This window comes from Camelina sativa, chromosome 13 (genome assembly GCF_000633955.1).
Source record: "Camelina sativa cultivar DH55 chromosome 13, Cs, whole genome shotgun sequence".
NCBI lineage: Eukaryota > Viridiplantae > Streptophyta > Magnoliopsida > Brassicales > Brassicaceae > Camelina > Camelina sativa.
In genome coordinates, this window is record NC_025697.1 from 21,502,398 (window position 1) to 21,529,943 (window position 27,546).

General features: G+C 38.1%; 8 protein-coding genes across 12 annotated transcripts; 5 read left to right on the forward strand and 3 right to left on the reverse strand.

Moving 5' to 3' along the window:
- On the forward strand, positions 1,741 to 4,089 carry LOC104737396. 3 transcript variants are annotated; one of them, XM_010457564.2, is made up of 3 exons: positions 1,741 to 2,299; positions 2,677 to 2,976; positions 3,696 to 4,089. In XM_010457564.2, the coding sequence occupies exons 1-2, from the start codon at positions 1,836 to 1,838 to the stop codon at positions 2,960 to 2,962; spliced, it is 750 nt and encodes a 249-aa protein (XP_010455866.1). In that variant the 5' UTR covers positions 1,741 to 1,835; the 3' UTR covers positions 2,963 to 2,976; positions 3,696 to 4,089. The 3 variants fall into 3 exon arrangements, with proteins under 3 accessions (XP_010455866.1, XP_010455865.1, XP_010455867.1); XM_010457563.2 differs by having other exon boundaries at positions 3,700 to 4,089; XM_010457565.2 differs by lacking the exon at positions 2,677 to 2,976 and having other exon boundaries at positions 1,742 to 2,599; positions 3,700 to 4,089.
- LOC104737394 (U3 snoRNP-associated protein-like YAO) lies at positions 4,188 to 6,675 on the reverse strand. The gene is made up of 7 exons (XM_010457562.2): positions 6,114 to 6,675; positions 5,557 to 5,899; positions 5,240 to 5,464; positions 4,936 to 5,137; positions 4,623 to 4,792; positions 4,434 to 4,499; positions 4,188 to 4,332 (listed from the first exon to the last, which is right to left on the reverse strand). The coding sequence occupies exons 1-7, from the start codon at positions 6,542 to 6,544 to the stop codon at positions 4,255 to 4,257; spliced, it is 1,515 nt and encodes a 504-aa protein (XP_010455864.1). The 5' UTR covers positions 6,545 to 6,675; the 3' UTR covers positions 4,188 to 4,254.
- On the forward strand, positions 6,930 to 13,765 carry LOC104737397 (DNA damage-binding protein 1a-like). Its single transcript, XM_010457567.2, has 19 exons — positions 6,930 to 7,229; positions 7,753 to 7,801; positions 7,907 to 7,966; positions 8,060 to 8,151; positions 8,586 to 8,637; positions 8,758 to 8,820; positions 8,957 to 9,006; positions 9,191 to 9,266; positions 9,606 to 9,815; positions 9,936 to 10,042; positions 10,155 to 10,263; positions 10,521 to 10,721; positions 10,803 to 11,018; positions 11,158 to 11,268; positions 11,381 to 11,656; positions 11,740 to 12,014; positions 12,138 to 12,486; positions 12,582 to 12,866; positions 12,957 to 13,765. Exons 1-19 carry the CDS (start codon positions 7,126 to 7,128, stop codon positions 13,536 to 13,538), a joined length of 3,267 nt encoding a protein of 1,088 aa, XP_010455869.1. The 5' UTR covers positions 6,930 to 7,125; the 3' UTR covers positions 13,539 to 13,765.
- On the forward strand, positions 13,867 to 15,533 carry LOC104737398 (major pollen allergen Ole e 10-like). The gene is made up of 4 exons (XM_010457568.1): positions 13,867 to 14,249; positions 14,506 to 14,820; positions 15,081 to 15,111; positions 15,207 to 15,533. The coding sequence occupies exons 1-4, from the start codon at positions 14,189 to 14,191 to the stop codon at positions 15,310 to 15,312; spliced, it is 513 nt and encodes a 170-aa protein (XP_010455870.1). The 5' UTR covers positions 13,867 to 14,188; the 3' UTR covers positions 15,313 to 15,533.
- On the forward strand, positions 18,600 to 19,976 carry LOC104737399 (cell division cycle protein 123 homolog). The gene has a single exon (XM_010457569.2). The coding sequence runs from the start codon at positions 18,662 to 18,664 to the stop codon at positions 19,664 to 19,666; it is 1,005 nt and encodes a 334-aa protein (XP_010455871.1). The 5' UTR covers positions 18,600 to 18,661; the 3' UTR covers positions 19,667 to 19,976.
- Positions 20,101 to 24,243, forward strand: LOC104737400 (adrenodoxin-like protein 1, mitochondrial). 3 transcript variants are annotated; one of them, XM_019234653.1, is made up of 9 exons: positions 20,101 to 20,336; positions 20,422 to 20,522; positions 20,674 to 20,741; positions 21,252 to 21,358; positions 21,500 to 21,606; positions 21,722 to 21,771; positions 21,859 to 21,941; positions 22,030 to 22,170; positions 24,154 to 24,243. In XM_019234653.1, the coding sequence occupies exons 2-8, from the start codon at positions 20,465 to 20,467 to the stop codon at positions 22,142 to 22,144; spliced, it is 588 nt and encodes a 195-aa protein (XP_019090198.1). In that variant the 5' UTR covers positions 20,101 to 20,336; positions 20,422 to 20,464; the 3' UTR covers positions 22,145 to 22,170; positions 24,154 to 24,243. The 3 variants fall into 3 exon arrangements, with proteins under 3 accessions (XP_019090198.1, XP_010455872.1, XP_010455873.1); XM_010457570.2 differs by lacking the exon at positions 24,154 to 24,243 and having other exon boundaries at positions 22,030 to 22,345; XM_010457571.2 differs by lacking the exon at positions 24,154 to 24,243 and having other exon boundaries at positions 20,439 to 20,522; positions 22,030 to 22,345.
- LOC104738462 (F-box protein SKIP19-like) lies at positions 22,385 to 23,782 on the reverse strand. Its single transcript, XM_019234654.1, has one exon. It carries the CDS (start codon positions 23,001 to 23,003, stop codon positions 22,557 to 22,559), a length of 447 nt encoding a protein of 148 aa, XP_019090199.1. The 5' UTR covers positions 23,004 to 23,782; the 3' UTR covers positions 22,385 to 22,556.
- On the reverse strand, positions 24,719 to 26,116 carry LOC109125206 (F-box protein SKIP19-like). Its single transcript, XM_019234722.1, has one exon. It carries the CDS (start codon positions 25,335 to 25,337, stop codon positions 24,891 to 24,893), a length of 447 nt encoding a protein of 148 aa, XP_019090267.1. The 5' UTR covers positions 25,338 to 26,116; the 3' UTR covers positions 24,719 to 24,890.

Here is a 27,546-nt window from a genome sequence, read left to right on the forward strand (position 1 = left end):
AATTCCCAAAAACTTTCCATCCAGCAGGAATACCCCTTAATATCCGATCTGCGTTTATAGGTTGCAGATGCGTTTCGAAGAACGCTCCAAAAAGTGGCTTATGGATGTTAATCCATTCTTTCGTTGAGTCCTGACGTCTGTTACTATTAAGATCTCTTATATTCCACATAAAAAACATATATAATGTTGTACTATTGGGGCAGTGTGGCCTTACGACCACTCTTCCGGCGAGAAACCAGAATAAACGGAGCTTCATTATCAAACTCTGGTGCTGAGGTGATTTTAGGTGCATTTGGCTCAAACTCTGGTGACCAAGGAGAAGCAAACATTGGGTGTCCTACAATGTTCCACATATGGCGGCTGAGGAGAATTGCTCGGGTTCTTGGATTGGTTACTCGCAACAAAAAAGCTCCTGGGCCGGCGTTGTGAACAAAGATACGAGGACCTTGCCTTGCCCATATTGCATTAACCACCCCTATTACCCTTCCCATATCTGGGTAGTTCCCATGGAACTGAGCAAACACAAATTCTTTAAACTCATCCTTCGCAACTTCGATATTATCATCAGGAATGAGGATGAAAGGAACTCCTGTGATGTGCTGTGTTGGTGTACCGATTTCCTCCAGGTCGTCCTTGAGGAGACTAGACCATTTTTTTCCAGAGCAGGCTTAACCTTCTCTGTAGATATAGCCGTTTCTGCTTTGCTCAGAGGAGTAACATTAACTGTTTCTCCCTTCTCCTTAGCTACGGACCCGGAGACTATAGTCTCAACGGATGTAGTTGCGGCTTCAATCAGAGCAGTTTGAGAAATCTCAGGAGGAGAGGTGGTACACTGTAGACCAGGGGTCATAGTGAGATCTGCTTTGTCCGGAACTCCAGCGATTTGCGGGACTCCTGAGGCGGTTTCCCCGCACTCAACAGAGGAATCTTCGACAGCTTCTTCTACGGTAGGAGGGCTATCAATTACAACTGTCTTCTGCGGGATTCCAGCCAAAGCAGAGAGACGAGCAAACTTCGATGTGCCCGGAATTACAGATCTAGGACGGGGGGGTAGCGGGAGATGATCCCTTCTTCTTCTTACGCTTTGCCATTCGATAAATTCTCGTCTCCGGCGTGAGGCCGGAGGCCGGCGACAATTAGGGTTAAAGAAAACTAATCGCCTTAAAAGTCGCCTCAAGAGAGAGACTCGATTAAGTTTACACCTCCAAACATCCTTTGTTAAATTGCTAATTTACAATATGGTTATATAGATAGAGAGTGATGAAGATGCTCAATGACATGACAAGGAAATGGAAAAACTCTTTGTTTGTTTGTTTGTTTCTCTACCTACTTGTGTGTGCTGGATCTGTTTTTTATTTTTCAGCAAAATTATTTGTATTTAACTCCTATTGGTATTTGGAGGTTACTACAGTTTCCAAGCCAAATTCCTTGTCAAAAAGTTTAAAACTTAACAAGTTGCAGGAGACTGAATTCAGCAAATTTCTCTAAGGTAACTTAACAAGTTACCATCTGACTTGTTTTAGAAAAGAAGCATCGGTTCTGCGGTATCCAAAACAAAACCAAAAAATTAAATCGAATTGTACCAAAACAATGCAAAATCGGTTCTAATTCGGTATACGGGAAATGAAAACACGAAAAGCATAACTGGAGTTTATGTTATGACAATATTACCCTCAACATTAAGCTGAATTTACAATTTTGGCATCGTGCTTTATTGGACGTAAACGACGTCGTAGGTCTGGTGAGTTCTTCTTCTTCCACTTCTACAGTCGAGTCGCAAAACCCTAAATCTCCATTTTCAGACGCAAAGCTTTGAAGAAATCAGAAACGAAAACATGATTCGAGTGACAAGACCAAAACCAATCATCGAATCACTGAGTTACAACCTTCTCCAAAGATGCTCCGCAAGCGGAACTCCTAAAGGAAAAGCCAAGCTGAAGACAGGTCAGCCATTGAAGCGTAACAAAGTCGCCACCAAGAAAAGCGGCGGCGGAGCACCAGCTGGAGATGGAGAAGAAGCGGTTAAAGGAAAAGGAAGGATTTCCGATGAGAAGCAGAAGCTTTACGAGCAATGCTTAAACGCTCCTTGTCCTGTTCGCTACTTGACACCCAAGGAGATCGAGCGCGAGGCGCAGCGTGAGAAGCTAGGGTTGATTAGTAAAGAGAAGCAACGAGATATAGAGATCCAGAAGAAAGGAGGAGCTGCTTCAATGGGAGTCACCGATGAACCGATCCGGATTGGTACCGCTGGTTTGGATTACGTTTCGTTAGGGATCTTTGAGGCCGATGAGTTGCCGAAGTACAAGCTGACCGAAGAGGATGGAGAGAGACTTGCGAAGGAGTATAGTAAAGTGCTGATGAGAGAGCATAGAGAGCGTCGTGCAGCTGAGACTGCGTTTTTGAATTTGAAGAAAGCTGCGATTGAGGCGTTACCGGAGAATCTGAAGAAGGCTGCGTTAGAGCCTGATTTGACTCCGTTTCCGGCGAATCGTGGTATGGCTACTCTTACTCCGCCTATTGAAGGGTATCTTGAGAAGGTTATGGATGCAGCTAAGAAGAGCTCAAGTAAAGAGAAGCTGAGATGATTTCGTTTTTAAAGGTTAAGAGTTTTTTGTCTTTATCTTGCTGTTGCTTAAAGTTGAGATGAGTTATTACCGTTTGTTTTTNGTTGCCGAAGTATAAGCTGACGGAAGAGGATGGAGAGAGACTTGCGAAAGAGTATAGTAAAGTGTTGATGAGAGAGCATAGAGAGCGTCGTGCTGCTGAGACTGCTTTTTTGAATTTGAAGAAAGCTGCGATTGAGGCGTTGCCTGAGAATCTGAAGAAGGCGGCGTTAGAGCCTGATTTGACTCCGTTTCCGTCGAATCGTGGTATGGCTACTCTTACTCCGCCTATTGAAGGGTATCTTGAGAAGGTTATGGATGCAGCTAAGAAGAGCTCAAGTAAAGAGAAGCTGAGATGATTTCGTTTTTAAAGGTTAGAGATTTTTTTGTCTTAATCTTGCTGTTGCTTTAGAGATGAGTTATTACCGTTTGTTTTTACCGATCAATGGAACCATTCAGGATCAAAAATGGTTAGTACTTAGTAGTACTGATCTTCTGAGTGTTGGATTCACTTTGTCGTGGCAAATGGCTCGGAATTGATAGTAGTAGATGGCGTCTTAGGTTTATGATGTTGTAGAAAACGGCTCAAACTTGGCTGGTTTGGATTTTACGCAGTATGATACTAATCAAAAGTTCAACCCAATCTGTTAATTTTTCTTGTTGAGGTTGAATTATGGGCATAGTATTTGACCGGTGAAGTAGATGAATGATAATCACTCCTTTATATTTAAGCTAGTGTTTAGAAAAGCTGAATCGGTAACCCTTAGAAGCATTTTCTTCTCTAGGGTGGCTCTTTTGCATGTAGGCTTGAGTCTTGTTTATGGCTCTTTGAATAATTCGGTGTCTTTATATGCTAGATGTGCTCTTGTTTAGTTATATATCTATCATCTTTGCATATAGCATGTATCTAGAGTCCTTATATTGTGGTATTCAGTTTATGTATGGACACTTACTCAGAGCTTTCCTATTATAATATATTCTTTGGTTTCTTATTGATGTATGTGTGACTCTGTACTGATTCCTTTGCGGTTTCTTATCTCTGCATGAATTCGTTCTCAGATCTTGCCTAACGATGTCTCTGTTTTCTCTTAGCCAGTTGATTCTATGTTTAGAATGGATTAGCAACGAGACCTGCTTCGTCAAGAAGTGCTACACACAAGAAATTTCACAAGCCTGTTCACTAGCTGCATTTAGGTGTTTTCTTGCTTGCAAACGAGACTTTCTGAAGCCATCCATGTCCAAACCTTGACAAATAATAAAGTCTGCATTTTATGATTCTTGGCTTATGATTTTCCATTTGTCAAACGACTTCAACATTATCTCGAGTCCAAAGGTGAAATAGGAGCCTTTATGGCTTTTCTAGTGGCAAATTTTTTTGGGAATTATATCCTCTTCGATTCATCAAAAACTCAAAATGTTAAAGTTCTGAAAAATTTGGGAAATTTATCCTCTTTGATTCATCAGAAACTCAAAATGTTAAAGTTCTTATCTCTCGTATTAAAAAAAATGGTACAAAGCACAAACAAAAAAGGGAGCAAAAACTTCAAGAGTTGCAGAGACCTCTAATCCCTATATTACTTCAGTTTCCATCTTTTTGGCTTAGCAACTCAAAAATATTTGTAACAACACTTCTTTAATCCCGATGAAATACTTATGACAGCCTTAAGGGATGTATTGCAACACCATTTTGCGCAGATTTTACGCAGCCCCATCTTCCAAATCGCGTTTCCTGTCATATCAATTTCACAATGCACAAAAGGTTATAATATTAGCATTTACACACAAGAAGATGAAGATAGAAACAAAAGATAACATATGAGATGATCATACCTGTCCAACACCGGCAATCAGAAATTTACCCGACTTTGCAAAAGCCAAAGAGTTCACAAATCCAGTCTGTAAGATCATACAAGACATTGCAAGGATTATTACTTGATGGAGTGAAAAATGCTTAAATTAGTCACAAACAACAGATTCATCAGACAACACTAAGAACAGAGGTAGTGAAAGAAATTTTACCAGTGGAAGCTTGTGCAAAGGTCGAATGGCACCAGTTTCAACAGCCCACAAATGCACAAAACCATTACCAGCTCCAGATGCAGCAAGATCACTACCTCTACAACTAGCAACTGAATTGACCCAAGAACTTGCTGAACAGTCATTGTCGATTGATTCACGACCACCGTTTTCTGTTGAGCAAATAAATAAGAATTAGATATTTCAGAGCATCAGGAGCTGAAACGAAAACAAAAGTGTTTTGTAATTATATAATGCAATGTCAAGATCCAATTGCAACAGAGATGAGATGGAAAGGATCTAAATGAAGTTTTACCTAAGCTTCCATTGGTGGTAATTTCATTAGTTTTATCACGATGTGCATTCTTGAGAATGAATAGCGGTTTCTTTTTTAACATCCCCCAAAGAGCAACAGTTCCATTATCCGAACCAGACAGGTACTCATTATCACTGATAAAACAGCAGCTCTCAAGAGATGATGCAGGAGCACGATAGACCATACGGGTGTTCTCAGGCACCTATTATCATATAACACAGCTTAACATATACACAGTAATAATAGAAACCTTATGATGATAGCTAGCTCTCAATAGTGTTCAGATGAAGGATATAAGTATTACCTTATGATACAGCATGGTTCTATCTCTTCCAACTGTAAGTGCACGCTCCTTCCGTAGCACATCAATGGCCAGAACTTCACCTTGGTGTCCAAAATTATCAGCTACAAACGCTTTGTCTTCTGCATTCCACACCTTCATATTTCTATCAAACGAACCAGAATAGACTTCTGCAGTTCCGTATCTGAAACATAGACAAGAAACAGTGTTCCGGTGACCTGGAAAGGCCTGTAGACACATAATTATAAAAGCTGAGCGCAAGGCTTGATGAAGAACAAACAGATAAAACACTAAACAAAAAAACCAAATATATCATTTACCTGGACATGCTCTCGGGTACGAACGTCCCAAATATGAACATGACGATCAACTCCTCCAGTGGCCAAATAACGACCATCAGAGCTAACAGCTAAAGCAAGAGATTCTCTGCTGTGTTTTTTATTTCGAGGCTCCCTCAGTTTCATCCCATGAGACTTCAGAATTTCATCACTCGGCCATATGTATTTGTCAGTTTTGCCAGAAGATACATCCCAATGCACAATAGTACCATCTTTTGAAGCTGAAAACCCTCTAGAATCATCATCAGATAGAGCTACCGATACAACAGATCGTCGGTGCTTGACAAGAATACTAAACCCATCAGTACTTAGTGGCTCCTGAACCCTGATTCATTAAAAAGGTTTAATCAATACCACTCCCAACCAATCTTCAAACAAAATAAAATTAACATAACAATTGTACAAAATCACTAATTTCATTCACAACTAAACCATTTCCCTAAATCAGTAACTACCCATAAACCCTAAATTACCAACAATCTCAAACCTAAAAAACTTGGAATTTGAATACATGAAAAGGTTCAAAATTTCTTCATTACCTGGATGCAATAAGTCTTCGAATCCTACCAGAGTCCTCCTGCTGCTTCTGCATCAAACTCTTCTTAAGACTCTCATCGTCATCTTCATCATCATCATCATCACCACCCTCTGCATCACGCTCTCTCCGCTTAGCTTCCCTCATTCTATTAAGCATCTCCTCAGCCAATCTCTTCCTCTTCTCTCCAGCCGTCTCATCAGCAAACTCATCCTCATCCTCCACTTCCACATCAACTCTTTTCCCATCTTCATCTCCGCCTGTAAATCCATCCTCTTCCGCATCAGAGTCCACAGACTCGATGTCGTCGTCATCGTAACTCACTTTTCTCCTCTTCTTTGTCTCTTCCTCAAAGAATGGATCCTTATCATTCGAACCCTTTTTGCCTCCTCTCTTAAAGCCTCCACCTTTCTTCTTGTCGTTGTTGTACTTCATACTTCTGTCTCTCTCACTCTCCTTAGGGTTTAACGTTTATCGCACCTTTGACTCGTCTAGGTTTAGCCTCAGGGTTTAGTGGCGACGGAAGAAGCTAAGAAAACGATTTTGTATATTTTGGTCGGAGAAAAATTTACAACTTTAAAATCTCCCACTTAGGTTTTCTTCAGGAATCGGGTTTACCGGGATTTACCCGGACTGACCCGGCTCATTAATAAGCTACTTAATGGTAAGCCCATTTAAGATGGTGGGCCTTTTAGAACAAAGTTTGCTTTCATCTAACTTAAATCGAATCAGTTCGGTCTATTTCATCGGTTTATACCGAACCGGATCATCTCCATCATATTCATATATGTATATATGTCAATTCAATACCAAACCGACCAGTCTTTTGTCGAAGGTTTCTCTTTCTCCTTCCTTGTTCGATTTTGGCCTCTTTTGTTTCTCTCTCCCTCTTCTCTTCTCTATGTTAAAATTCCAAAAGCTCGTTAGAGAAATCTAGAAGCTTCCTCGAAGCCCTCGCGATAGGCAGTGGAACTCAAATTCCCCTGGGGAAAAAGTAGGAGGAGAAGAAGAAGAAGATGAGTTCATGGAACTACGTTGTTACGGCTCACAAACCGACCAGTGTGACTCACTCTTGCGTTGGCAACTTCACCAGTCCTCAAGAGCTTAATCTCATTGTAGCGTATGAAACTATCCCTTCCTTCTATTTCTTATCTCAATTCTTTTCCCTCGATTCGTTCCCTTTTGAATTAAAGCTGTTGATTTGGGTTTAGGGTTTTCAGTGAATTTTGTGTCACGAGTCAATTTTTGTAAATTTGCTCACTTTGCATACAAAATTGTAGGGTTGAGTCGTTCTTGCAATTTCCAATTGCAGCTTTAATCACACTTGGGAGATTGAGTATAAGGAGTTTAGTGTCTCTGTGTTCTTTGATGTAGTGGATATTTGAAGATGCTACAAAGATTTTTTTTTTTTTTTTTTTTTTTTNTATGGCTGTTATTGCTCTGAACTCAATTGCATGTTGAAGATCGTGCCTTTTTTCGATTGTGGATAATGTTCAAGTGTCGTTAGCTATTATTAGTGCTGTAAATTTGTTTGAAAGATATCTCAATTTTTAGATTTAGCATTGTCCCGTTATGTTGTAACATCTATTATATATCAGATTCATTATAATGTTAGGTTGACAGCAGTGTTGTTCTCTTCTCAGGAAATGTACTCGAATTGAGATTCATTTGCTTACCCCACAGGGACTTCAGGTACATGCATCTCTATTATGCCATTAGAGTATAAATTTTAAAAAATTGTTGCCAGCTTTGCTTTGTTAGTAATAAAAGAAACTGCTGGATGTTCCTATATTGCAGCCTATGCTGGATGTTCCTATATATGGAAGAATTGCTACTCTGGAGTTGTTCCGGCCACATGTGAGTGTATACATCTCTTATTGTGTTTTTTTTTTTATCATGGTCTTATTAGTAAGTTAAAATGTTGATAGTATTGTCCACCGTCTTTTGTAGGGTGAAGCGCAAGACTTTTTGTTCATTGCAACTGAGAGATACAAATTCTGTGTTCTTCAATGGGATGCTGAGTCCTCTGAGCTTATTACAAGGTATAGTTTCCAGATTATAATACTACCTTTTCATGCGTTGAATTTGGTGTTAACCAACCAGTTGTGCTGTTATTTGTTTTGTTAGAAATAAATGCATTACACTCGCCGCTTATGTACAGATTAGTGCATGATACCAACTTGCTTGTTTTAGATAGCAGTTTACACCATCTTTCTGCTGTTCGGAATCTGTTTTAGGTTCTTACCTTTAACATTGGGGATCTTGATTCTGATTGAGCATTTATTTGATTATAGGGTCTTACCTTTCGCAAATTTGATACATGTTCTTGTATTTGTTGTGTATCCAAAGCATAGAAAAAATCATGTATGGTTTTCGCATAGTTGTTATGTCTTACTTGTTAATAACAGAAGCAATATGTCAGATGACCGTTCTCTACTTTACTACTAATTCTTTATGATGTTTTGACATTTTGCAGAGCAATGGGGGATGTTTCTGATCGTATAGGCCGACCAACAGACAATGGTCAGGTATTAAATATCTCCATCCTTGCACTGTTCGTTTCAGAGTGCTTAATATTTTTTACTTTCCTTTGTGATTAAGGGTTTGGTAGTCATGTAGCGTACTTCTGATTTGACTGGATTTTGTAGATTGGCATAATTGATCCAGATTGTAGATTAATTGGACTTCATCTGTATGACGGCTTGTTCAAGGTATATATTTGTCTTCTATAAGAAACTTGACATATGTGCTCGTTTGCTGAATTAGATCATGTTACTGAACTTCCACTGATCTGTCTTCTTAGACGATGTCTGATGATGTGATATGTTTCTTTGGTTCTTTTGTTAGGTTATTCCTTTTGATAACAAGGGACAGCTCAAGGAAGCTTTTAATATCAGGTACTGTTTTATTCAGTAAGAATATTACACTTTTGGATTGTCACCTATGCCTATGTTCTACTGCGCATTTGTTTCCGTGAATCTGATTCTTTCGCATATCCTCAATAGACTCGGTCGTCTGCATTCTTTTCGATATGATTATTCTGTAGACCTTTTAAAACTGAATGATATATTGAAATATCAGGCTAGAGGAGTTGCAGGTTCTGGATATCAAGTTTCTGTTTGGATGTGCAAAGCCTACAATTGCAGTACTTTATCAGGTATGGAAATATGTAAACATGGATATGCTATGAAAGAATTTTTGTACATGCATTTAAATTTGTTTATTGGGCAGGTATTAACCTTATTCTTTATTTTTAAGTCTTACCAGAGTTCACTATAGAACTCCCGTAGAATTGGTTAATTTATGTTTTGTTGATAGCTTATGGAGTTTAAGCAAGTAACTTTACTCTATATATTTGAATGGCAGTTATTAAAACAGATTTCGATTTTTTTTTTCCTTTTCTTAACTTGATAATCTATTTTGATGATGTAATCTGTTGTTTGTAATGCAATCTAGAATTAACTCCAGTTGGACTAACAAGTGCTTGGTTTCATAGGACAACAAAGATGCTCGTCATGTCAAAACATATGAAGTATCTCTAAAAGATAAGGATTTTGTCGAGGGTCCATGGTCACAGAATAATCTCGACAATGGTGCTGATCTACTGATTCCTGTACCACCACCTCTCTGTGGCGTCCTTATTATCGGCGAAGAAACAATTGTCTATTGTAGTGCTAATGCATTCAAAGCAATACCAATAAGACCTGTAAGTCCTTTCAACATAATGTCACCTGCTTGTATGAACATTTGCTTGAGCTTTCCATGAGGACCCCTTGTTTTATTTCTTAGTTTTAATATTTGACCTTAAATTATTTTTCGTTTCCAGTCTATCACTAAAGCATATGGAAGAGTTGATGTTGATGGCTCTAGGTATCTTCTTGGTGACCATGCTGGACTGATTCATCTGCTTGTTATAACACACGAGAAAGAAAAGTGAGTGTAAATGTGTAATTACTCTGTCATTTTACATATTTTTAAACAATTGAAAGCTTTACTGGACTTATTAATTTGTGCATATGCTGACTTATTTCTGTTGTATCTGAAGGGTCACTGGCCTCAAAATTGAGCTTTTGGGTGAAACGTCCATTGCATCGACTATATCGTACCTTGACAATGCTGTTGTCTTTGTCGGCTCAAGCTATGGCGATTCTCAGGTAAACTAGGAATGAATATGGTCTGGCTACACAGTTTTATCCACTTGTTCCTGTAAAATGTAAATTGATATGGTTCCATGACCTTTAGTTGTGACCAATTGTTCATTGATAATTATCTTCTTCAGATTTATTAGACTTTGTTTATTTATTACGTATTCAGAGCAAACACATAAGTTCTAAAAATAATTCCTTCATTAAATCTCGATTTTAGGAGAGGTAGAATCAGTTATCTGAGTGTTTCCATGTTTGAATTGCAGCTAGTAAAGCTAAATCTTCATCCTGATGCAAAAGGCTCATATGTAGAAGTCTTGGAAAGGTATATCAATTTGGGGCCTATCGTCGACTTTTGTGTAGTTGACCTCGAGAGACAGGGGCAAGGTCAGGTTGTAACTTGTTCTGGAGCATTTAAGGATGGTTCTCTTCGCGTAGTTCGCAATGGGATAGGAATCAATGAACAGGTTTGATTACGTCGCAAACCTCTATCTTGTATTTGCAATTTTCTCATCTGGTATTTATCTTAAACTACGTTGTGTTAACAGGCCTCTGTGGAACTTCAAGGTATCAAAGGAATGTGGTCATTGAAATCTTCAATTGATGAAGCCTTCGACACTTTCCTTGTAGTTAGCTTTATCAGTGAAACTCGTATATTAGCCATGAATCTTGAGGATGAACTGGAAGAAACAGAGATTGAGGGCTTCTTATCTCAAGTGCAGACTTTATTTTGCCATGATGCTGTGTACAATCAACTTGTACAAGTAAGCTTTTCTAGTGCTTTGAGGCTTTTAGAAGACATGCATTTGATAGGTTTTATAGCTTAGTTTTCTGTCTGAATAGTAATCTGGTCTCTTTTCTCTATTCGTGAATTTGAATTAACTGTTACCTTTTCTGGATCAGGTTACCTCAAATTCTGTTAGACTAGTCAGTTCTACAACTAGAGAATTACGGGACGAGTGGCATACCCCAGCTGGATTCGCTGTTAATGTTGCAACTGCAAATGCCAGCCAGGTATATATTTCCATTCTGGATTTGAAAGAGGAATCTTGACTTTTGAGTGTCTAGACATACAACACGTTTTAGAATAAACATTTGTAGATTGACTCTTAAATTTGCATGTTAGGTTCTTTTGGCAACTGGAGGTGGGCATTTGGTGTATCTGGAAATTGGAGATGGTAAATTGACGGAAGTGCAACATGCCCTTTTGGAGTATGAAGTTTCCTGCCTTGATATAAATCCTATCGGCGATAATCCAAACTACAGTCAGCTAGCTTCAGTTGGGATGTGGACAGATATAAGTGTGAGAATCTTTTCGCTGCCAGAATTGACTCTTATTACAAAAGAGCAACTAGGAGGGGAGATAATTCCCCGATCTGTTCTTCTTTGTGCATTCGAAGGGGTATGATTCCATTGTATTTACTTCAGATAAGCCTAGAACCGAGTGAAATTTTATGGTAGAAGTTAACATATGTTATGTTGCAGATATCTTACTTGCTCTGTGCTCTTGGAGATGGTCATCTTTTGAACTTCCAGTTGGATACAACTACCGGGCAGTTAAAAGACAGGAAAAAAGTATCACTTGGAACTCAACCAATAACTCTGCGTACATTTTCATCAAAAAGTGCCACGCATGTCTTTGCTGCATCTGATAGGCCAACCGTAATCTATAGCAGCAACAAGAAGCTGTTATACAGTAATGTCAATCTTAAAGAAGTTAGTCATATGTGTCCTTTCAACTCTGCTGCTTTCCCCGACAGGTACACTAAACATTCTCCCTCCTTTTTTTCGTTTTTCTCTTTTGCTTTGTGCTTTCGGTTTCCAATTCCTGATCAAAGTGAAGTGGCTGTGAAATCTGATTCTCTGTTCTCTCTTATGAGCAGTTTAGCGATTGCGAGGGAAGGTGAACTTACGATTGGCACCATTGATGATATTCAGAAGCTTCACATACGCACGATTCCTCTTGGAGAGCATGCTCGTCGAATCTGCCATCAGGAGCAGACGCGTACATTTGGTATCTGCAGTTTAGGAAACCAGACAAATGCTGAAGAATCTGAAATGCACTTTGTCCGTCTTTTGGATGACCAGACTTTCGAGTTTATTTCAACTTACCCTCTGGATTCTTTTGAATACGGTTGCTCCATTCTGAGTTGCTCTTTCACCGACGATAAAAATGTCTATTACTGTGTTGGAACCGCATATGTTCTACCGGAGGAAAATGAACCAACTAAGGTATCTTTTTTATCTGGGAGACATATCATCACACTCTCAAATCAAATTTTATTTTCTACTTTTTCTTTGAATTACCTCTTTTTTTTGTGATTTAGGGAAGGATATTAGTATTTATAGTTGAAGATGGGAGGCTGCAGCTTATTGCTGAGAAAGAAACAAAAGGAGCTGTTTATTCCCTCAATGCCTTTAATGGAAAACTTCTTGCTGCCATTAATCAGAAGATTCAGTTGTACAAGTGGATGCTGCGTGATGATGGCACTCGTGAACTGCAGTCTGAATGCGGACATCACGGTCACATTCTAGCTCTCTATGTACAGACCCGTGGAGACTTTATTGTTGTTGGTGATCTCATGAAATCAATCTCCTTATTGTTATACAAGGTATAACTTATAGATGAAATTTGTGTGGCTAAGAACTGATCTTCTTTTTAATTTGATACTGTTCTTATGGTTTATTCTTGAATGTTATAGCACGAGGAAGGTGCAATCGAGGAGCGGGCTCGAGATTACAATGCAAATTGGATGTCAGCGGTTGAGATACTTGATGATGACATTTACCTCGGTGCTGAGAACAATTTCAATTTGTTAACAGTGAAAAAGAACAGTGAAGGAGCTACTGATGAAGAACGAGGGCGGTTAGAGGTAGTTGGAGAGTATCACCTTGGGGAATTTGTGAACAGATTCCGCCATGGATCTTTAGTAATGAGGCTACCTGATTCAGAGATTGGTCAAATCCCAACCGTCATCTTTGGTACAGTCAATGGAGTGATTGGAGTAATAGCTTCACTCCCTCAAGAACAGTATACTTTCTTGGAGAAGTTGCAGTCAAGTTTGAGGAAAGTGATTAAAGGAGTTGGCGGATTAAGCCATGAGCAATGGAGGTCGTTTAATAACGAGAAAAGAACCGCAGAAGCAAGGAATTTCTTGGATGGTGACTTAATCGAGTCGTTTCTAGATCTGAGTAGGAGCAAGATGGAGGACATATCTAAATCCATGAATGTTCAAGTGGAAGAGTTGTGTAAGAGAGTTGAAGAACTCACTAGGCTTCACTGAATCAAATCAACCGTTTGTTTTATTTATTTGTTTTATGCTTTCTTGAGTAAAAAGTCTTCTTTTGATTTTGTTGACATCAGCTTTTGAAGTTTGATTGAGTTGTTGTCTTTGTAATAACTTGTGTTGGTTAAAACTTAAAAGTATTGTCTTCTAAATCGAACCAGGAGAAAGCAAAGCGGACAGGACTGCCTTTTGGGTCGGATCGTAATATATATATTATAAACAGATTTTAGTATTTCTCGATATTTATTTTAAGATGTTGCTTGCTAATTCTTTGCTTGTAAACGTCTCTTTCTCAACTTTTCCGTATGTGTTAAACAGAAAACAAATCGGTTAATATAGATTGGAAAAGTAATATTCTAATATTAAATCTTCTAAAATTAGATCTCATGCGATTATGTTCTTTTGGTTTTTTTCTTTGGTTTAAAGATATGACTGAACATTTTACTTCTCTTGAAGGCACCTTTGATTCCTTAAGAAATCTAGATTCTTATTTTCTCATTTAATTAGGTTCTCTTGTAACAAGTAAACACAACACCTCTCGATCATATTGGTTATCATATAAGGTTTCTTCTTAAGGTGGTGTAATGATCTAGATTCTTTCTTCCCTTTATATAAAATTTTGCTAGTTCAAACATTGGGTTTAAGAAATGAGAACTCAATTTTGGGGTTTTCTACTTTTTCTGCTTCTACTGAACTTCTTTTGCCAAGGTAAATCATCTTATTTTTCTTCTCTAATTAATAAATAACAGAAATTATAGATTATAGATTTATGTTTTGTTTTCTAATGTATGCGTTCCTATTAAGTCCTAATGATTCAAAGTCAATCATCGGTGATCTTTTTGTTAATAATAATAATCATGAAAGTGAATATTTTGGTATTGCAACTTATTAAATATGAAAAAAAAAACAAATTAAGGAGTATTTTGTTTACTCATCTCATCGATCACGTATGCTCAACGTGTAGCGGCAAGGCCAGTGATGACGATCAGGTCAGAGTCACTAGTAGGGCCACAAGGGAACACAACGTTCTTGGAGGGAACAACATGGTGTGTGGCTCGACCAGGTGCGTCTCAAGCTGAGCTACAGAGAGCTCTAGATTGGGCATGTGGGATTGGGAGAGTGGATTGCACGGTCATTGAGAGACATGGTGATTGTTACGAACCAGACACAATCGTGTCGCACGCATCGTTTGCGTTTAATGCATATTACCAAACCAATGGGAACAATCGCATTGCTTGTTACTTCGGTGGAACAGCTACACTCACCAAGATTAACCCTAGTAAGTACACATACGATTCACTACTAGTGTGAACAGTGTAAATAATGAAAAATAATACAGTATAAAAAGTTAAACCGATACATGCAAATTGTTGTATTTTGTAAAAGATAATGGACTTCTTACTTGAACTATTTGATTGGATATTATTTTGGTTTTTTTTTTTACTACTAACAGATATAGGTAATTAATTTTTAAAACTTTTTTGTTTTATTTTTTATGGTAATAAAATGTGTGGATTTTTGTTATGTTGTTGCTTGCAGGCTACGGAAAATGCTCCTATGATGTATCCAAGTAAGCGTGCCCAAATTTTTTCCCTTTTTTTCCAATATTCTGAATAGTTGGCGAAAACATTTTTTAAAAAAATATATAATTCTTTCTTCATTCAGATCGGAAGTCTCCGCGGCAAGATCTCTATCGAAGGATAAACCTCGGTGGCTCATGCTGATGTACTTGTACATCGGAATTGTATTGCTTATTAGTTGGAGAGGCTAACACCTTTGCCGAAAACGTAGAAATATGAATATCAGTTGTGCGGGAATCTTTATTCTTGAGCTAAATTTTCAAACCTTTTGGTTAAATTGTAGCAGTTAAGCTTTGTTTTTGTTCTTACCTTTGTTCATGAGTTAAGAATCTTAAAGCCTTAGAGTCTTCCTTACGTATACCAACAACTATTTCTTTTATTTTCATGTTAAATAATCTCTTAGTACGTAGTATACTATAAAAATATCGGTTGAGCAATATAATCAAAATATTCTTATGAAACTATTTTATCATTGACTTCCTCCATTGATCGATTTAGCCAAATAAATCGAGATGCCTGAATGGTTTTGGCCATCTAGAGAGAATTTAAACAGCTACTTTTAGAACAGTGTCTAGTATAACAATTGGAGTGATCAATTAATATTGAGTCAATGTCTTAAAACCTACTTTATTATAAATCCTTATCATACGAATACCAGTAATACAATTTGATTTAGATAAGTTTAATCAGCCTCCAATGTGGATAGAAAGATTTTTGTAATCTCAAACTATTTATTATTAAGGTTGTCCAAAAATATCGCTCCCACATTAGTGCAAGTGATTAGTGTATTATTATTATTATTATTATTTTTTATATTAGCGTATAATTTTCTTGTAGCTTTGTCCCTCTCATTCGGTGTTGGATAGCTTGGTGGAGCCGTGGAGGAGCATGAGCTCTCTTAGATTTGATAGCTCGGTGTTGGATAGCTTAGATTTGAAGTGGATGTCTTCTCTCGAGAAAAAAATATGTTTTCCAAGAGGTGGAGAGCATAGCTAATGTTGAGTTGCGAACCTTGAACATTGTCGTATTAATTGTTAAAGTTCATCAATGACATGCCATTCTTTTAATCACGCTCAAATCTTCAAACTGCCACGGTGTGTATCTTGCACATATATATATATCAATAAAAATTAAAGCTAATATCGTTAGAAATAGAAACAAATAATATCTTGCGTATATATATCAATGAAAATTAAAGCTAACCTCTGGTTTCAATAACGTACCTGGAATAACAGGAAGTTGACAAGTTACCTACACGACATAGAATAGTTCACTGAAAGACTTAAATTTAAGAAAATTAAAAGGTTAGAACAAACCGATCCAGCCCGAGGAAGGGTATATTTCTGCCATTTGATACTAACATTGATTTACCTAAATCCATTGCAGTCTTGGTTAGCACATGTCTGTGTAAAATTTGTGGAAAGACAACTAATATATATATTATATAATTTTCATCTAAGAACATGTTGTACGCATACACTAAGCATCTTATATTTTATATTTGCAAAATTGATAAAAGTATATGAATTGTAGAGTATCTTACCAAAAATAGAGTTTATTTTCTATATATAACTTCCAAATTACGTATTGCACATACCATGTACAAACTATTTATTAATAAATTACGGGCTTTGGTACATTAATCAATATAAGTTTAGAAAATAATTGTACTGATTGGTTTAACAATTATGGGCTTTGGTACATTACTCATAGAAATAAATTATTGTAGGTTTTGGCTGATTGGTTTAACAATTCTCTATATAAAGTTTGTATAAAGACAGCTGGTCCAAGTATTTTAACTATGGTGTTGACTCTATTATAGAGTATGACTGTTGATAATTCCAACAGTTTTTTTTTCTTAGTTTGTTTACTCACAGGTAATGCTGTTACTAGTGTCTACCTTATACGAGAAGAAGTATGCTTATCTGGAGATGCAAACTGTGGAAGAGGCAAGTAATGGAATGACGTTGGATGGGATTAGCGTTGGATGGCATTAGCGTTGGATGGGATTATGTATATGGTACACTCAGATATTTTGGTTCTATATGTTTTTTTTTTTTTCCCAGGGAAACCCAACGCACTTGAGGAGACCTAGTGACTATAGCCAATGTCTAGCTGCAACCCTTGGTCCAAGCCAGCCTGATACATATCTAAAATGACAACAAATAAGTGATTCCTTCCATATATTGCATTACATGGACACACTTTGCACTAGTGACAATAATTTACTATTATTGTCTTCTAATTTTGAACACTATTTAATCACCCAAGTCCAAACTACAAGTTTGATATTAAAAACATTTTTTAATTAGATTAACATGTATGACTTGTATTAGATTAAATTGTATCACTTCAATGATTTTAATATTTTGTAATAAAATTTAAAAACTCGTATATTTAATAAAAAAATCAAGACAATTATTAATTTTCATCTGTTCAAGTAGTCATAACTCTAAAGTTCCCAAAATAACTACTCTTATCAGTCTAATGGGGTTGTATTCAATCTAATATTCCAAGTGGTTTTAGTTTTCATGAGATTTTAAATGATTTTATGATTTTAGGAACGTTGATATGATTTATTGTAAATTTCTTTCAAATCTCACCTAAATCCATGACATTTGGATTTCTGTATTTTTAACTAAACAAATTCTATCAAATCCCTAAAAATTATTAGAATCCAAATCCACAAACTGTTTTGAATAATAGAAGATTTTAAAATAAAATTTTAAATAATTAGTTCAATAACATTGAATTTTAAAGTAGATTTTTAAATAATTAGTTCAAAATAGATTTTTAAATAATTAGTTCAATAACATTAAATTTTAAAGTAAATTTTTAAATAATCAGTTCAATAACAGTAGATTTTAATAGACTATGTAAAATCTATGATTGAATAACATAGGATATGTTAATTTTACACAAAATCACTTAGGTTTCAAATGGTTGCTTAAAATTGAAAAAGTTAGAAATATTAAAATGTCAAGTTGAATACACCCTCTAAGTCTAAATTTTTTAAAATGATCTTACTATGTGGTTTAGTAATACATATTGTATCATTTAAAAATTTGGATAATAAAAATCATATTGTGGTAAGTTTCCAAACAAACATATATTATATTTATTAGAATCTAAATTTAGAACAAAAAGGACTATTTCTAATAAATTCCTAAAAAAAATAGATATCTAAATAAACGAATAGAGCTAAACGGTCTACTGTGTGGTATGGTGTTCATAAATCAAATTAAAAAAAAAAAAATCTGTATAACTGGAATAATTAAAATATTTTACCCAAAAACTAATCAACTCACTATTACAACTAGAAAATTATATGTGGAAAAAAAATTTGCATGTATTTCTCTCTAATAACAAAAAAAAAAATTATAATTCAAGAGTAATATGGGCTTTCTCAATACTTACGGCCCATAAAAGTTTGAAAAAACCCTTATCCGTCTATATCACGCTCATTGCCAAAAAAAAACCCCTAAAACCTCTCCATCAACGCCGGCGTAAGGAAAAATTTGTGTCATTCACAGTCGCGCGATGAAGGAAGCAGAAGTAAATCGATGCCAGATTCAGAACTGGTATCCAAAATTCAGATCCATAACCATTAGAACCAGATTTCACATGCTTCCAGAGTCGTTCATCAGCTACCTCACCGACGATTCTGGTCCGTTTCTTCTCCCTGATTCCGTAACTAACGAAGACGCAATGCCCAATAGAGTCCACAATTTCGAAGAAGAAGACGATTTCCAAGTCTCCGAAGGTTCAGATGACGAAGCAGATACATCTTCGAATCCCCAATCTTTCCCAGAACTCGAAATCGAGATCATGGAATCAATCGAAACCCTAGGCGGTACTGTTTTACCGAAGCTGAATTGGAGTGCACCAAAGGATGCAGCTTGGATTAGCCCATCGCAGAATCTTAGCTGTACTTGTTTCAATGAAATTGCTCTCTTGTTTCGTTCTTCAGATTCGTTGGTTCATGATCTCTGCAATGCTTATGATTCGTGTAGTGACAAAGTCTCTTCGAGGCCAGAAAGTTTCTACCTTGCGTTGAGAAAATGGTACCCTTCTTTGAAGCCTGAGATGGAGTTTAGATGCTTTGTGAAATCAAACGAGCTTGTTGGGATTTCCCAGCGTGAGGTAACTACGTTTTACCCTATTCTTCTCAGTGAGAAGGATTTGCTCAAGGGGTTGATTGAAGAGTTCTTTGATGATAAGATTAGGTTGGAGTTTGAATCAGAGAATTACACTTTTGATGTTTATGTGACAAAGGAGAGAAGGGTTAAGCTAATTGATTTCAATACTTGGTGTGGTTCTACTTTGCCGTTGATGTATACATGGGAAGAACTTGACAAGGTTCATGGAGAATGTGATGATGAATTTGAACTGAGGATTGTTGAGAGCCGTCGCTGCGTGCTTCCTGGTTTGAAAACTGCTGTTCCTTATGATTATCTTGATGTGAGTTCTGGTAGTGGTTGGGATGAGGTTTTTAAGAAAGCGGAAGAGGAGCTTCGGAATGAGAATTTGGATGAAGTTGCTTGAGCTTTTTGGTCGAAGCAGAAGTGTTATTACTAGTTACGATGGAACCTGAGAGTTCTCAAAGAAGTAAGGAGACTTGCTAGCTTCTTGGGGCTATTTGAAGACTAGACAATATTTCTTTTTATTATGACATCAATAATAAGATTATCTCTTGTTGTTGTGCAATGGTTTAGATTACGATGTTGGAACTTTGATGTGTCTCTTGTAGACTGTTTTTGTCTTTGTGATTGTCTTTTCTTCTTGCAAAGAATTGAGAGGCAAATTGTTTTGATTGGTTTTCTCGTTTATCAAATTTGTGACGATCTTACATGAATGTTGCATTAGTTGTTTGGGTCAGACCGGTACGATCCGGTTCGGATTAAGAAATTATCCAAATTGAAAAATACAATAAATACAAAGAAGAAAATTTAAAGGGTTTAAGATCTTCAAATGATGAAGAACATTTGAGATTCCTGAGGTCTGTCTTTGCCGGAGCCTCACCTCCTAATTCAACCCGCTGGCCGATTGGGATAGCAGCCGTTCTTAGTATAAAACAAAGCCCTCTCTTTTTCAACTTCAAGCTTAAGATTGATCTCTTCTTCGTTTGGGATCTTCCAAAAGTGAACGACTTTTTCGTTTGCGGCCCAAGTTTGGATTTTTTGGCATAAATTGTAATCTCAAGATAGTTAGATTGGTGCGTTTGGTACTTTTTTCAGCTTTATTACATTCTGGGGTTGCCTCATTTTTGGGTCGCACTCAAAATTAGGTTTAAATTTCAGCTCTTTCGAGGTTTCAGCTAATTCTCAAAGGCGGCAGTGAACGATGTTTGGTCATAGGATCTCAAGATTCGGGTCTGCCATTGTTAAACAGCTCGCAAGAGGTATTATCTACTTCAACTTGATGCTCTTTGATGCGTTTGCTATATGAAGTTTATAATCTCACTTGGATTTCAAAATGCGTATGCTTATTCGAGTCCTTCATACAATGCTGCCTTAAGATTTTGCTGCTCTGTATATTTCTTGTTTTGGCAGGGGGATATAAATCAACATATGGGAGAAGGAATCTACAACGGTCGTATGGCCACTACTTGCCGTCTTTGGTTAGTTTGAGCTTGTTCTCGATTTCTTATACTCGGTTACACTTTGCATTTGCAGACATGATTTGTGTTACTTGATGTATAGACACTGATTAAAACTTAGAATAGCGTTCTTTGTTAGAAATCACTATATTATCTGGCTAGGTAGAAGCTTGTGTTAGTAATAAGTCTTCAAGAATGTCATAAATGATTTCAGAAGAACGAAAGGCAGCTTTTCTATCCTTGTTTGGTGTTAGAGGAATCATTTAGTGACGATTCTAATGCGTCCAGTTATATACATGTATTCATACTATGCTGAATGAGAGTTGATTCAGGAATCAATAGAAAGAGTCCTGTGTTTGGTTTTGTCTCAAAGGCCTAAATGCTTAAGATTTCATGGTTGAGAAATTGGGTGGTTTATGTATGGTTGTTATGTGTTTGAATTTACAACAAATCTGGGTTTTGTCATTCATAAGGTTTCTGTTTTAATTTCCATGTTGATGTTGAATCTTTCCAATTTCTTCTTTTGAATAGCCAATGGTACAAACTAGGATTTCGCAAGAAGCATTCCTCTTGAAGAACCATAGGTTTTATACTGCTTCAGCCACTTCTTCTGGGGAGGGTGATGAAGAAACTGAAAAGTAAGTTTAAAAGATGCCGGAAAATTATGTCAGCATATTCTCAATTCTTCAATATAGAAATGTGCACATAGAGAATGTATTCCTTTAGGATTGAAGCACAATATATGAGCCTGATAGTCCTCAAAATCTTGTTTTTTAAAGGATAACCATTATCTTTGTCGATAAAGATGGAGAGGAAATTCCTGTTAGAGTCCCTATTGGAATGTCAGTGCTCGAAGCTGCCCATGAAAATGATATAGACCTCGAAGGTACAGACTTCTTATTTTTCCATTGCTTCTTCTTATAACTAAGAATAGGTTTAAATGTTTGTAAGATTGATCCCTTTATCAAATTGGTCACAAATTGCTTTTAATTCATCTCCAGGGGCTTGTGAGGCTTCTCTAGCGTGTTCAACGTGTCACGTGATCGTGATGGTACACAAATCTCCTCCATAGTTAAATAGATAATCCTTTGTTGTTCCTGAAACCAGGATTTTGCTGATTAAGTAATTGTATTTACAGGATACAGAATATTACAACAAACTTGAAGGACCAACAGATGAAGAGAATGATATGCTTGATCTTGCTTTTGGGCTTACAGAAACGTAAGTTTCTTACTTAAGAAAAGAATAGTAGTTTGATCTTGTTTACATTGATACGAAAGTATCATATGTTCCCTGAAAAATGTTTCAGGTCACGACTCGGATGCCAAGTCATTGCAAGCCCAGAGCTAGATGGTGTCCGTTTGGCCATTCCGTCAGCCACAAGAAATTTCGCAGTTGATGGATTTGTTCCAAAACCTCATTAGTCTTCGCAGAGAATGTTCTACACGAGGCATTAAAGATCAAAGAGATGATCCATGTTTTTATTAGAGAGTGTTTATGATTGTTTACTGAGAGGAAACAGTTTGATTAGATATTTTAGTTTTGATCTTTTGGCATTTCTTGTTGTTGTCTGAGTTTTAAACAGAACAAGCTTTAAGCAAAACACAAGGCTTGCTTTCTTTCAATATTGCCGAATAAACTCAAAAATTTTAGACTAAGGAAGATGATCAAATCACCATCTTTGAAACTTTCCTCGAGTTTAGAAGTCTTACAAAGACGAACAGAAAAAGACATCACTACTAAAGGTTACATACCACAAGGACAAATCTATGAGCATACTTAAAAAGAAGTCATAAACGAGTTTGAAAAGATTTCGCCTGCTTGAATCTGGTGCATCTAGAAAAGCATGTCATCGTAGTAATCAAACGGGTCATCTTCAGAATGGTCACTAGCACCAGAGAGGTCATAGAAATCGTCATACTCATGATCCGACATCAGATCAATATCAGAGAAGCCATAAGGATATTCATTATCCGATGAACCCATGTCAATAAACGAAGCATCAAATGGGTAATCATGAGTCGAATCATTAGGGTGTCTCACAACTTTGACCCTCTCACAACACCGTTTCTGCAGATCACCAACAAGGTTAACATTGAAACACCTGCGTAAATCAAGATGCTCCAGGTTTGGACAATTTTCAAGAATGGCGTTTAACCCGGTGTCTGATAACCCGTTCCCAAACATCTGGAGATGGAGAAGTCCAGGCATTGTTTCAGCGATCGCTAGAGCGTCATCGTCATTCTCTTTTTGAGGATGCCTGTTTAGCTTCAATGTCTTCATATTCGGGCAAGACTAGCCTATAACTTTCAGAGACTCTCCTAGCAATGAGCCGTATGACACCTCGAGGTCTTCAAGCAGTGGAAGCTTCACAACTGCTTCCACAAATCCATCGTCTGTTATATAAGAGCACCTTTTAAGTCTCAGGCTTCTCAGATTACTCGACCTGCATATAATTGTGTTGAGACAATCATAAGAGTGAGACACAAGATCCTCCAATTACCCCAATTCTCACAAGGACCATTTCTAACCCTAGGACTCGCATAAACCTCACAGAACGACTTTAAAATCAAACCTCACAGAATAATTTCCCCAATTCTCACAAGGAATAGTAATTTTCACGACCATTTCTAACCCTAGACCTCGCAACCTAAAATCTCTAAACAAGAATTGCAACTTTCTTCTTGAAGAAAACAATAAAATTGGGGGAGATTGAGAGACTAAAAAGCTGACGTGGACAGACGATTCCAAAGGCGATTTAGGATTTCCTTGCGTAAGCCCTACTCAAACGTTCTCGGTGGCTCCAGCCGCCGTTCCTTTTGTGATGTCGGCTCCGGAGGAGCTGATTCTTCCTCCTTCTCAGACCTCTTCACCATCTTCTCCAAAGCCTTCGTACTCTGCCATCGTTACTAATCGACCAAGTTTGCACCAGCATGATTTCAGTGTTTCTGTTGTTGATGGGGACCATGTTGTCCAAGTTCCTGATGCGATTCTTGATGCCTCTATCCCTCTGTGGGACGATCTGATTATTGGTAGATTTCCCTCTACAGCTCCTCACGTTGCCAAAGTTCACGTCATTGTAAATAAAATTTGGCCCCTAGGAGATAAAACAGTCAAGATTGATGCCTATGAGGTTAACGCCAATACGATCAAGTTCAGAATTAGGGATAGCACGGTACGTTCTCGGGTTCTTCGTCGTGGGATGTGGAACATTGCTAATATGCCTATGCTAGTCTCTAAATGGTCTCCGGTAATTAAGGATGCTCAACCTGAAATTAAGACTTTGCCTATGTGGGTGACTTTGAAAAATGTCCCGCACAAGATGTTTTCATGGGAGGGTCTTAGTTTTCTCTCAAGTCCGGTGGGGGTGCCTAAGCGTTTACATCTGGAAACAGAGTTATGTAAAAGTTTTGAAGTANATGTTCTACACGAGGCATTAAAGATCAAAGAGATGATCCATGTTTTTATTAGAGAGTGTTTATGATTGTTTACTGAGAGGAAACAGTTTGATTAGATATTTTAGTTTTGANTGCCTACGTCGTTCCGGTTTATATCAGCTAAAGGTTTAGATGCAGTGGTTGAATACAAATATCCATGGTTGCCACCTCGATGTGCAATTTGTTCTAAATGGGGTCATTTGGCTGACGTTTGCTTACAACAGAAAGCTGCAGCAGAGAATTCTTCTTCAATGCCGCCAGTTCTTAGTTCAGATTTCGCTCCCGCAAGGGTTGTTCCACCAGTTGAAAAGCAGGTTGCTACAGAAGAATCACGGGCTGTCCCTGATCCACTCTTGCAGATACAGAGCCCTGCTGCCGTGGTCTCTATGTCACAGGATCAAGTATTCACAGAGGCTGGTTGGCAAGAAGTCTCTCCAGCTAACACAAGTCGTTCCCGTGTGCTTGCATAGGAGGAGACTGATAGTCTTGTCTCTCCTTCTCGTTTTTCGGTTCTAATGNCAATATTGCCGAATAAACTCAAAAATTTTAGACTAAGGAAGATGATCAAATCACCATCTTTGAAACTTTCCTCGAGTTTAGAAGTCTTACAAAGACGAACAGAAAAAGACATCACTACTAAAGGTTACATACCACAAGGACAAATCTATGAGCATACTTAAAAAGAAGTCATAAACGAGTTTGAAAAGATTTCGCCTGCTTGAATCTGGTGCATCTAGAAAAGCATGTCATCGTAGTAATCAAACGGGTCATCTTCAGAATGGTCACTAGCACCAGAGAGGTCATAGAAATCGTCATACTCATGATCCGACATCAGATCAATATCAGAGAAGCCATAAGGATATTCATTATCCGATGAACCCATGTCAATAAACGAAGCATCAAATGGGTAATCATGAGTCGAATCATTAGGGTGTCTCACAACTTTGACCCTCTCACAACACCGTTTCTGCAGATCACCAACAAGGTTAACATTGAAACACCTGCGTAAATCAAGATGCTCCAGGTTTGGACAATTTTCAAGAATGGCGTTTAACCCGGTGTCTGATAACCCGTTCCCAAACATCTGGAGATGGAGAAGTCCAGGCATTGTTTCAGCGATCGCTAGAGCGTCATCGTCATTCTCTTTTTGAGGATGCCTGTTTAGCTTCAATGTCTTCATATTCGGGCAAGACTAGCCTATAACTTTCAGAGACTCTCCTAGCAATGAGCCGTATGACACCTCGAGGTCTTCAAGCAGTGGAAGCTTCACAACTGCTTCCACAAATCCATCGTCTGTTATATAAGAGCACCTTTTAAGTCTCAGGCTTCTCAGATTACTCGACCTGCATATAATTGTGTTGAGACAATCATAAGAGTGAGACACAAGATCCTCCAATTACCCCAATTCTCACAAGGACCATTTCTAACCCTAGGACTCGCATAAACCTCACAGAACGACTTTAAAATCAAACCTCACAGAATAATTTCCCCAATTCTCACAAGGAATAGTAATTTTCACGACCATTTCTAACCCTAGACCTCGCAACCTAAAATCTCTAAACAAGAATTGCAACTTTCTTCTTGAAGAAAACAATAAAATTGGGGGAGATTGAGAGACTAAAAAGCTGACGTGGACAGACGATTCCAAAGGCGATTTAGGATTTCCTTGCGTAAGCCCTACTCAAACGTTCTCGGTGGCTCCAGCCGCCGTTCCTTTTGTGATGTCGGCTCCGGAGGAGCTGATTCTTCCTCCTTCTCAGACCTCTTCACCATCTTCTCCAAAGCCTTCGTACTCTGCCATCGTTACTAATCGACCAAGTTTGCACCAGCATGATTTCAGTGTTTCTGTTGTTGATGGGGACCATGTTGTCCAAGTTCCTGATGCGATTCTTGATGCCTCTATCCCTCTGTGGGACGATCTGATTATTGGTAGATTTCCCTCTACAGCTCCTCACGTTGCCAAAGTTCACGTCATTGTAAATAAAATTTGGCCCCTAGGAGATAAAACAGTCAAGATTGATGCCTATGAGGTTAACGCCAATACGATCAAGTTCAGAATTAGGGATAGCACGGTACGTTCTCGGGTTCTTCGTCGTGGGATGTGGAACATTGCTAATATGCCTATGCTAGTCTCTAAATGGTCTCCGGTAATTAAGGATGCTCAACCTGAAATTAAGACTTTGCCTATGTGGGTGACTTTGAAAAATGTCCCGCACAAGATGTTTTCATGGGAGGGTCTTAGTTTTCTCTCAAGTCCGGTGGGGGTGCCTAAGCGTTTACATCTGGAAACAGAGTTATGTAAAAGTTTTGAAGTAGCTAAGGTGTTTGTGGAGGTTGATTTGACAAAGGATCTGCCTACGTCGTTCCGGTTTATATCAGCTAAAGGTTTAGATGCAGTGGTTGAATACAAATATCCATGGTTGCCACCTCGATGTGCAATTTGTTCTAAATGGGGTCATTTGGCTGACGTTTGCTTACAACAGAAAGCTGCAGCAGAGAATTCTTCTTCAATGCCGCCAGTTCTTAGTTCAGATTTCGCTCCCGCAAGGGTTGTTCCACCAGTTGAAAAACAGGTTGCTACAGAAGAATCACGGGCTGTCCCTGATCCACTCTTGCAGATACAGAGCCCTGCTGCCGTGGTCTCTATGTCACAGGATCAAGTATTCACAGAGGCTGGTTGGCAAGAAGTCTCTCCAGCTAACACAAGTCGTTCCCGTGTGCTTGCATAGGAGGAGACTGATAGTCTTGTCTCTCCTTCTCGTTTTTTGGTTCTAATGGAGGAAGAAACCGGGGAAGTCGAGGAGGGAGAGGAAGCAAGTGAAATTGTGCCCAAGGATTTGGATAAGTTTGCGGTTTCTGATACGGTGGTGATTGCGGACTCTCAAAGTATACGTCAATCCCTTCCACGTGCCTCAAAGACTCAGCATAAGGTCATCCCAGACCCTAAGAATCTTACCTCACGGATCCCGTCTGCTATGACAAAGAAGGGTCCCAATCGCAACCTTTAATATGTCAAGTTTCTTCTGGAATGTTCGTGGTCAAAACAAAACTTCTAAACATTCCATAATTAGTAGTTGGGTAAATAGTAGTTCTCTGCAGTTTGGTTGCCTACTCGAGACGCGAGTCAAGGAAAGTCGTGCAGCCAGGATAGTTTCCTCTGTTTTTAAAGGTTGGTCTTCTTTGTGTAATTATGAGTCGCATCCTTTGGGTCGTATATGGGTGGTTTGGCGAGATACTGTGAGGCTTACTCCTGTTTTCAAGAGTGGTCAAGTGATTACATGTTCGGTTCAGTTGGAGGGTAGAACAGAGGAGTTCTTTTGCTCCTTTGTCTATGCGTTAAATTCTTCAGAGGAGAGGAGGATTCTCTGGGATGAGATACGATGTCATCA

Bases quoted from the DNA above. Each gene is read 5' to 3' on its own strand.
- LOC104737394 (XM_010457562.2), bottom strand. From the start codon at position 6,544: ATGAAGTACAACAACGACAAGAAGAAAGGTGGAGGCTTTAAGAGAGGA. The intron at 4,500-4,622 runs GTAAAATTTCTT...ATGATCTTACAG, and splicing joins CTTTGCACAAGCTTCCACTG to ACTGGATTTGTGAACTCTTT. The intron at 4,333-4,433 runs GTATGATCATCT...TTGATATGACAG, and splicing joins TGATTGCCGGTGTTGGACAG to GAAACGCGATTTGGAAGATG.
- LOC104737397 (XM_010457567.2), top strand. From the start codon at position 7,126: ATGAGTTCATGGAACTACGTTGTTACGGCTCACAAACCGACCAGTGTG. The intron at 7,967-8,059 runs GTGAGTGTATAC...CGTCTTTTGTAG, and splicing joins TGGAGTTGTTCCGGCCACAT to GGTGAAGCGCAAGACTTTTT. The intron at 10,722-10,802 runs GTTTGATTACGT...TTGTGTTAACAG, and splicing joins GGATAGGAATCAATGAACAG to GCCTCTGTGGAACTTCAAGG.
- LOC104737396 (XM_010457564.2), top strand. From the start codon at position 1,836: ATGATTCGAGTGACAAGACCAAAACCAATCATCGAATCACTGAGTTAC.
- LOC104738462 (XM_019234654.1), bottom strand. From the start codon at position 23,003: ATGAAGACATTGAAGCTAAACAGGCATCCTCAAAAAGAGAATGACGAT.
- LOC104737399 (XM_010457569.2), top strand. From the start codon at position 18,662: ATGAAGGAAGCAGAAGTAAATCGATGCCAGATTCAGAACTGGTATCCA.
- LOC104737398 (XM_010457568.1), top strand. From the start codon at position 14,189: ATGAGAACTCAATTTTGGGGTTTTCTACTTTTTCTGCTTCTACTGAAC. The intron at 14,250-14,505 runs GTAAATCATCTT...CTCAACGTGTAG, and splicing joins ACTGAACTTCTTTTGCCAAG to CGGCAAGGCCAGTGATGACG. The intron at 15,112-15,206 runs GTAAGCGTGCCC...TTCTTCATTCAG, and splicing joins TGCTCCTATGATGTATCCAA to ATCGGAAGTCTCCGCGGCAA.
- LOC109125206 (XM_019234722.1), bottom strand. From the start codon at position 25,337: ATGAAGACATTGAAGCTAAACAGGCATCCTCAAAAAGAGAATGACGAT.
- LOC104737400 (XM_019234653.1), top strand. From the start codon at position 20,465: ATGTTTGGTCATAGGATCTCAAGATTCGGGTCTGCCATTGTTAAACAG. The intron at 21,607-21,721 runs GTACAGACTTCT...ATTCATCTCCAG, and splicing joins AAATGATATAGACCTCGAAG to GGGCTTGTGAGGCTTCTCTA. The intron at 21,942-22,029 runs GTAAGTTTCTTA...AAAATGTTTCAG, and splicing joins GCTTTTGGGCTTACAGAAAC to GTCACGACTCGGATGCCAAG.